Genomic DNA, 9,182 nt, shown 5'->3' with positions numbered 1-9,182 from the left:
ATGTTTTACTTTTTGCCTCACAAGAACATAAAAATTATGGAGGGGAACTTAACAGGGAATTTAAAAAATGTAACACAATTTTTCCTTTTAGTAGTCCTTGGGTAGTTATGACAGAATAGTTTCCACTTTTTGTTTCTTTGAACTGGGATTTTGGTCCAAAGTTTTGTTTGTTTCTAGTATCTGCTTCTGCCTCCCCCTCTATCAGATCGGCTTCCTCCACGGCCACCACCTCTTGGTGCTCCGCGGCTTGAACTGCTGTAGGAATCACGTGGAGGAGGGTACCCCCTTTCCATAGAAGGGGGAAGCCCTCTTTCTTGTCTGCCAACCCGATCACGACCACTTGAGTAGAGATCACTTCGGCTGCTTGAGTAACTGTCTCGACTTCCACCATATCCGTCACGTGAGCTGCTGTAATCATCATAGCGACTGCTTCCACCATAAGATGGCGGGGGCCCTCGTGTAGGTGGAGCACTACGTGAGTTACCTGCAGGGTCAATGGTCAGGTAATATGGCAACACTATAAATTGTATATATACAACATTTTAAATCTGAATTTACAGAATTCTTGTATTAAAAGTTTACTTTCTCAACTGGGTGGGAGGTTTTAAACTCTGCCATTGCTGGCCATAACAGGGATTTGCTCATCTGCTGAGATATGGAAATGGATTCATTTTAATGTTTGTTTGAAAAGACTGAAGACGGTGTGTATTTCAAGAGGATATTCCAGAGAGCTTGTTATTTTATAGTAGACACTCAGCCACTTTCCAGTGATAAGTTGCAATTTTGAACTGTAGAACTTGCCTTCATATTGCAATGGTAAATATTTGATCTTGTTAATAAAATTTTAAATTGTATTTTCACTGTTGGGGGAAAACACATAAGGCTGCCAATTTAAGCAAGCAAAATCCCCTCCAAAGCAAGCAAACAGCCTCAAAAGAAACTTAGAAAAACAAAAAAAGCCCCTCACAAAACTAGGAAAAGCCCAGCTGATAAAGTTACCCCTTTAAAAGCAAGCAAACATCCCTTTAAAAAGCAAGCACCACGCAGCCTAAAAAACTGGCTCACGAACCTAAAAACTCAAGCTGGTGATACTCAAGACCCTTAACCAGTATCTTACCATAACTCTCATATGAATCTCTGTAGGAACCTCCACTTGGATGATCTGAATAGTCACGATCACGACCATATCCATCTCTATCGCTAAATTAAAGAGAAACCTTTAAGTCCCAGAGCATCAACTTTTATAGNTCTCTGTAGGAACCTCCACTTGGATGATCTGAATAGTCACGATCACGACCATATCCATCTCTATCGCTAAATTAAAGAGAAACCTTTAAGTCCCAGAGCATCAACTTTTATAGCAACTTTTCTTACACGCAAGCCACAGAAGCAAAGTCACTTACCTATAGCCTCTTGATGGATAGTCATCACGTGAACTGGAATGACCATAATCACGGTAAGTATAATCTCGTGGTGGTGGTGCATAATCTCTAGTATCACGAGAACTTGGGTAATCTCTGCTTGAATAGCTACAAAAACAAAAGTTTTGGTTCATGCTTTTGATAAGCTTTCCTTCAACTTTAATTATTAATTTAAAAGCTGCAATTTTCTATTACCTGTCTTTAGTAGAATCCCCATCATCTCTTGGGTACAAATAAACATCTCTACGAGAGGGCAGTGGCTCCCTTCGATGTTGACCTCCGTAACTATCTCTTCCACGTGATACAGGAGCTTAAGGAAAATAACATCATTTTTTTTAAACACAGAGAAAGAAGTTAAAATGTGAACTTACATTCAGGCTATGAAAACGAGACTGACTTCAAAGATGACATTACGAAGGCTAGATCATCTAATTTTTCTAGAATTTCCCACTCACATTTTAAATTTTTTTCAGTGCTAATTCCATTTATCTAGATCACCTAGAACACATGACCAAAAGTTTTTTTTTTTGAGATGGAGTCTCGCTCTGTCACCCAGGCTGGAGTGCAGTCCCGTGATCTCAGCTCACTGCAACCTCCGCCTTCTGGGTTCAAGTGATTCTCCTGCCTCAGTCTCCAGAGTAGCTGGGATTACAGGCACCCGCCACCGTGCCCGGCTAATTTTTGTATTTTTAGTAGAGAGAGTTTCACCATGTTGGCCAGACTAGCCTCAAACTCCGGGCCTCGTGATCCACCCACCTCGGCCTCCCAAAGTGCCAAGATTACAGGTGTGAGCCACCGCGCCCAGACTCCACGAATAAAGGTTTTTGTGTGTTTTTTTTTGTTTTGAGACGGAGTCTCTCTGTTGCCAGGCTGGAGTGCAGTGGCATGATCTCGGTTCCCTGCAACCTCCGCTTCCCAGGTTCCAGCAATTCTCCTGCCTCAGCCTCCCAAGTAGCGGGGATTACAGGCACCCACCCTATGCCCAGCTACGTTTTGTATTTTTTTAGTAGAGACGGTCTCAATCTCTTGCCTTGGCCTCCCAAAATGCTAGGATTACAGGCATGAGACACCACACCCGGCCAATTAAACTTTTAAGCATCATTCACCTCTCAATTCTTTGTGTTACGGTAGTAGCACAGATTGTCATACATGGAACATTTACCTCTCCCTCCCATTCCACTGCTACTGCGAACTGGTCCTGAAGGTGCAGATCTCTTGGGAGGAGGACCCCACTTCTTGGTGGTGGTCCTCTTTTTACTGGGAGTGGTCCCCTGGAAGAACTCATGTTAAAATTCATGGAATATCCACCGTCATCTACATCAAGAATAGAAAAGAAAAATATTACTACTCACAAGAATCAAGATATGAGAGTTTTCTTTTTTTGATACGGAGTCTCGCTCTGTCGCCCAGGCTGGAGTGCAGTGGCTTGATCTCAGCTCACTGTAACCTCCGCCTCCTGGGTTCAAGCAATTCTCCTGCCTCAGCTTCCCGAGTAGCTGGGATTACAGGTGTGCGCCACCATGCCCAGGTAATTTCTTGTATTTTTTTAGTAGATACAGGATTTCACCATGCTGGCCAGGCTGGTCTCGAACTTGACCTTGTGATCCACGTGCCTCGGCCTCCCAAAGTGCTGGGATTGCAGGTGTGAACCACCAGACTCGGTCACTATAAAATTTCCTTTGCTTCATCAAGAATATGACCATTAGGCCGGGCACAATGGCTCACACCTGTAATCCCAGCACTTTGAGCGGCCGAGGCAGGCAGGTCACCTGAGATCAGGAGTTCAAGACCAGCGTAACATGGTGAAATCCTGTCTCTACTAAAAATATAAAAATCCAGGTGTGGTGGTGCATGCCTGTAATCCCAGCTACTCAGGAGGCTGAGGCAGGACAATCACTTAAACCTGGGAGGCAGAGGTTGTTGTGAGCCAAGATCGTGCCACTGCACTCCAGCCTGCGCAACAAGAGCTAAACTCTGTCTCCCAAAAACAAACAAAAATGACCATTATTAATTTGGGTAGTCTAGTTTCACTTGTACTTGACGGAACATGCAGTGCAGTCATATAGACTGGGGAAGTAAGAACTGAAGGTAGTCTTAAATTTTTTTTTTTTTTTGAGAAGGAGTCTCACTCTGTTCCCCCAGGCTGGAGCACAGTGACACAGTCTCGGCTCACTGCAACCTCCGCCTCCCAAGTTCAAGTGATTCTTCTGCCTCAGCCTCCCAAGTAGCTGGGNTACTTGCTTGGCAGCATTTATGGAAACAGTTGGTAGACCCTGGGGAACCAGGACATAGTGAGACTCAAGGGATGTTATTACACCTACCCTTGAGCCATTCACATATTTGTCTGAGCTCACAGAATTTTCTGGTTGATGATCAATCTCTTGAGGGTAATGAGAGGGTCAACATCCAAATGCAAAGATAATAATGAGATTTTACTTTTTTTTGAGATGGAGTCTCATTCTGTTGCCCAGGCTGGAGTACAGTGACACAGTCTCGGCTCACTGCAACCTCCGCCTCCCAAGTTCAAGTGATTCTTCTGCCTCAGCCTCCCAAGTAGCTGGGATTGTAAGCACCCACCACCATGCCCAGCTAACTTTAAAAAATAAAAATGGGCCGGGCGCAGTGGCTCAAGCCTGTAATCCCAGCACTTTGGGAGGCTGAGGCGGGTGGATCACGAGGTCAGGAGATCGAGACCATTCTGGCTAACATGGTGAAACCCTGTCTCTACTAAAAAAATAAAAAAACTGGCTGGGCGAGGTGGCGGGCGCCTTTGGTCCCAGCTACTCGGGAGGCTGAGGCAGGAGAATGGCTTAAGCCCAGGAGTTGGAGCTTGCAGTGAGTGGAGATCCGGCCCCTGCACTCCAGCCTGGGCGATAGAGCGAGACTCCGTCTCAAAAAAAAAAAAAACAAATAAAATAAAAATGATTTCATTTTCAGGTCCGACACCTTGGCTTATCAATTTTTAAATGCCTTTCCTACAGAGTAAACTACTTGGACAAGAAGTAACACTGTCCACGGTTTAACACTATAATCTCACATGCTTCCCATGCTTTCAATTGGCAATCACTTTGTCAATTTCAAAAGCTGGCACCTCTCCTCAAGGACTTAACCAAAGCATCCACTTGGTGTGAGCTTGCAGTCCCTAACTTACACACCAAACCCGAGGTCCACGCAAGTTATTACCCATGTGTCCTCCCCGTGAGGGAGGTCCCCTGGTTCCTCCACTTCCTCCTCTTCCACCTCTAAGACCTCTTGGAGGGCCTCTACTTCTTGGAGGTGGAGGCGGTCCACGTCTACCACTTTCAAATGATGGTTTGGTGGCTTGTTCCACTTTGATGGCTTTTCCATCTAATGACTAAAAAAAAAGATACGGTTAAATCAAGATTTAAAAATAATTTGCACATCTACTATATACTAAGACACTAACAGGTCCTTCAAAATGCAGTTATGGATAAGTGTTGCTCATTAATTAGTCTAAGAAAAAACACTGCAAATATAGCCAGTTAAATGGGACTTTTCCACTTAAAATTCTTAATACTTAAAAATGATACTGATGATCTGGATTGAAACATAAGGTGAATCCACTGCATTACTGTATGGTAAAATTTAAAACAAGGCCAAGTAGGTATCAGCTTGTTAACAAAACTAAAAGTCAAGTTATCAAAATATGGCTTATGGATCTCAAGACAAAATGTATCATGTTGGCTAGGCGCAGTGGCTCACACCTGTAATCCCAGTACTTTGGGAGGCTGAGGCGGGTGGATCACCTGAAATCAGGAGTTAGAGACCAGCCTGGCCAACATGGTGAAACCCCGTCTCTACCAAAAATACAAAATTATCCGGGTGTGGTCGCGCGTGCCTGTAATCCCAGCTACTCGGGAGGCTGAGGCAGAATAATCATTTAGAACTCGGGAGGCAGAGGTTGCAGTGGGCAGATCACACCATTGCACTCCAGCCTAGGCGACAGAGGGAGACTACCAAGAAAAAAAAAAGGTATCACATAATGTCATAATTATTCTGAACTGAGAGAATGTTAACAGCATAAGATATAACTCACTACTAGATTTGGTTCTGCAATTACAGAATACTCTTTGGAACGGGATCACAAACAGGATGAGTCCCAGACAGGTATATACTGAAAACGACAAAACTCAAAAGCTGCCCTAGACCAGACTTGGGCAACTACATGTTATGTTATGCACTAATAACAGGTTATCTTTCATTGTGTAGACAATCTCACCTTTCCATTCATGTCTCTGGCTGCATCCTTAGCATCTGCTGGGCTTTCAAAGGTGACAAAAGCAAATCCTCTTGATTTGTTGGTTTCCCGGTCTTTCATCAAGAGTACTAAAAGTAGTTTTCAGAAAATAAAGTGTTACCCTAGTTCAAATGAAATAACCAAAGTAAATGTGTAAACAGAAAGCTCAGAACTTCTTAGAGGACAAAATACATATTATCATGTCAGACGATCAATGCAATCAAATTCATCATAGCTTATATTTTAATTATAATAGCCCAGCCTGTACTGCCAGACAACTCACCTTCCACTATTCGTCCATATTTGCCAAATACTGCTTCAAGAGCTTTCTCATTTGTTTCCGTATTAAGCCCACCAATGAAGAGCTTTCCTGGACGATCTGCTTCAACCATTTTTTTTTTTTTGCCGGTGAGTCTGTTGAAAAGGAATAGTATTACCTCACTGCAAAAAGTTCCTCAAGTTTATTGGACACTTTTACTTTGGCACATTTTTCATATTTTCCACTAAAACCATTGTTCCTTAATAACTAAAGAAAAGGATAACAAGCTAAGCCTCAGTCACAGTAGGAAGCAATTTGAATTAAGTAGATTAGTAACAGTGCAATTTACATAAAACTGGTTAAAAGGGCCAGTTTAACTTTTACCACTACCCTTGATCACCCATAGCTGTTCTTAAGCAACAGCTGCTTAACATCTGAAAACCAACTTCCAGCTCTAGTTCTGTTGCCTTTGAAAGATTCAATTACTCATCACGCCCTTCCTAACGATGGGGTTTTAAAAGACTCCCAAGGTCACAGGCCAGGCACAGGACCTTAACACCAAGCCCGCTTCCAACGTCGTCTTTTCCTATTTAGAATTCCCTACTAAATCCAAGGAGAAATGTGAAGTTTGAGCCAAGTTATGCCGCCTCTTCTTCACCGGCCCCCGCCCTACCTAAAATTCTACTATCCAGCCAAAAGATAAAACAAATTGTCAACCTCGTTTCCTATTAAGTAACGGAACGCGGACGCACACACCAACACTCGACACTCCGTGACTGCAGCGGAACCTAATTGAAACTCGTCATTAAAAACCGCGTGTAAAAGACAAAATGGCGACACTTGGATTCAACCCAGAACCACCGACACTGGTCACGGTACTAACTTTTACCACCAACACTGGCTGGGAACATTCAGAGGGCTTCTTCTCCGGGGCCGCCAATGAATACGTAGCCCGCAGCCCGCATGGAAGTCCACATGCCCATCATTAGCGCCAGCGCCATACCAATGCAGGTATCGCGGTGGTGCGGTCGCTCCTCGCCCCGCTCCAGCCTACAAAGCCCCGACCTCCGCTACCAACTCCCGCAGGCGGCAGCCAAACTTTCTCGAGAGGCATACAACCAAACGGGCCCCCTCATTTGTTTTCCCTCGACCCCTTCAGCTTTATTTAAATAGGTCGGAACCTTTGGGTTCTTAAAATGGCGCCCGCCACCCCCATCTCCAGGGAGATATAATCCCCAGTCCTAACACGGCGAGAGTGTCACGAAAAACGGACTGAGGACAGGAGACACGTACCGGAGGGGTGACAATGGGTTCAAGCTCCAACGAGCTCGCCGACACGGGCCTCCTAGCAGCTCAGCACCAGTGGCGGCTGCCGGGTCGGAGGACCAAACCGCGAAGCCGCTAGCACTACTGCGCAACGAGGGCGAACAAAGGAGACAGCAAACTTTATACTGCCCGGGAACGAGGCTGAAGGACCCGGATGGAAACGGAGCTTAGAATTTGAAACGCAAAGGGAGGGGGGAAGTAGTTCCCAGTCTCCCCATTGGCTGCCTCCTCTGTCACTCACTCTTCTCTCCTCCCTTTTTCCCGGGCCCTCCGTGTTGGGTCGGCGGACCTTTCTAACCGTTTTCCCTACCCCCACCCGTTCTTTCCAAACGCGCTTTTTTTGCTTTGCTCTAAAATGGTGCACAGGCTTGATTTAATAAAGAACTGAAATTATTGAGCGCCTAGTGGGCCGGGCACAATGCAAAACTTTACTTTTACTTTTCCATTAACTCTTCTAATTGTCAAAATGTGATAAGGGAAGATACTCCTACTATACCAATTTTGCAGAAACGGAAAACAAAGAAGTTTTGGCAATATAATATATTTTCAAAAAATTGTCTTTAACAAGTGTTTTTAGTGGGTGTGGGCATTTCTGATAAATACATGTAAATTTCAGATGAGTAAAAAACATACAAAACAGTATGCAGATAGTTCATTCACATAGAACAATTACTGAGCACCTTGTAAATAGTGGGCTCTGGGCTAGGCCAGGAGGATACAACCCCAGGAAAAGACAAGAGTCAGGCCTGTGGGTAAGGGTGCCGGATTTAAGAAATGAAAATACGAGGCCGGGCGCGGTGGCTCACGCCTGTAATCCCAGCACTTTGTGAGGCCGAGGCCAGTGGATCACGAGGTCAGGCGATGGAGACCATCCTGGCTAACACGGTGAAACCCCGTCTCTTTTTAAAAATACAAGAAATTACCCAGGCGTGGTGGCACGCGCCTGTAGTCGCAGCTACTCCGGAGGCTGAGGCAGGAGAATCGCTTGAAACAGGGAGGCGGAGGTTGCAGTGAGCCAAGACTGCGCCACTGCACTTCAGCCTGGGCAGGCGACAGAGCGAGACTCCGTCTCAAAAGAAAAAGAAAATGCGGGACGCTAATTTATTCTGCGAAGCTGTTAAAAATAAATAAATAAAATATGGAACGCGGCCGGGCGCGGTGGCTCACGCCTGTAATCCCAGCACTTTGGGAGGCCGAGGCGGGCAGATTGCCTGAGCTCAGGGGTTTGAGACCAGCCTGAGCAACATGGTGAAACCCCGTCTCTACTAAAATAAAAATTAAAAAATTAGCCGGGCGTGGTGGCGTGTGCCTGTAGCCCCAGCTACTCGGGAGGCTGAGGCAGGAGAATTGCTTGAACCCGGGAGGCAGCGGTTGCAGTGAGCCGAGATCATGCCACTGCACTCCAGCCTGGCAACAGAGCAAGACTCCGTCTAAAAAAAAAACAAAAATGTGACGCCCAGTTAAGTTTAAATTTCAGATAACAAATACTTTTTTTAGTATATTATGTCCCAAATCTCATATTTTAAAAATTCGCTGTTTATCGGAAATTCAAATTTGACTGAGCATTCTATATTTCATCTGCCCATCCTACTTGTTGAGGGGGGAAACTACAAAATTTTTTAACTTAATTTTTGTGTTAAAGAAAGAAATTGAATACAATTAACAAAAGAATGTCATGTTGTGATTAACGCCAGGGAGGAAATAAACTAGTTGCTTTGATGGACAATATTAGGGAGAACAAATTTAATTAAAACATCAGGGAAGGTCTATGTGAAGAGGTGACTTTGGAGATCAGAACTGAAGGAAGAGAAGAAACTAGCTATGGGAACAGCTGAGGGAAAAGCCTTCAGGAAAAGAAGAGAATACTAAGCACAAAGTAGAGAAGAGGAGCTTGGCATATATCAAGGGACAGAAAGAG

At 44.6% G+C, this 9,182-nt stretch overlaps 1 protein-coding gene across 1 annotated transcript; it reads right to left on the bottom strand.

Moving 5' to 3' along the window:
• LOC108519800 (RNA-binding motif protein, X chromosome-like) lies at positions 1 to 7,430 on the bottom strand. The gene is given in 10 exon segments (XM_017859055.1): positions 1 to 484; positions 1,118 to 1,200; positions 1,404 to 1,529; positions 1,617 to 1,731; positions 2,584 to 2,652; positions 2,655 to 2,735; positions 4,605 to 4,776; positions 5,662 to 5,768; positions 5,963 to 6,093; positions 7,232 to 7,430. Coding segments are annotated over 9 exon segments (1,173 nt in total). The 5' UTR covers positions 6,072 to 6,093; positions 7,232 to 7,430; the 3' UTR covers positions 1 to 173.
• Positions 7,431 to 9,182: the final 1,752 nt, after the last annotated feature.

The sequence above is a fragment of the Rhinopithecus bieti genome, unplaced genomic scaffold, assembly GCF_001698545.2.
Source record: "Rhinopithecus bieti isolate Rb0 unplaced genomic scaffold, ASM169854v2 scaffold_49727, whole genome shotgun sequence".
Lineage (NCBI taxonomy): Eukaryota > Metazoa > Chordata > Mammalia > Primates > Cercopithecidae > Rhinopithecus > Rhinopithecus bieti.
This window is presented reverse-complemented; position numbering and strand designations above follow the sequence as displayed.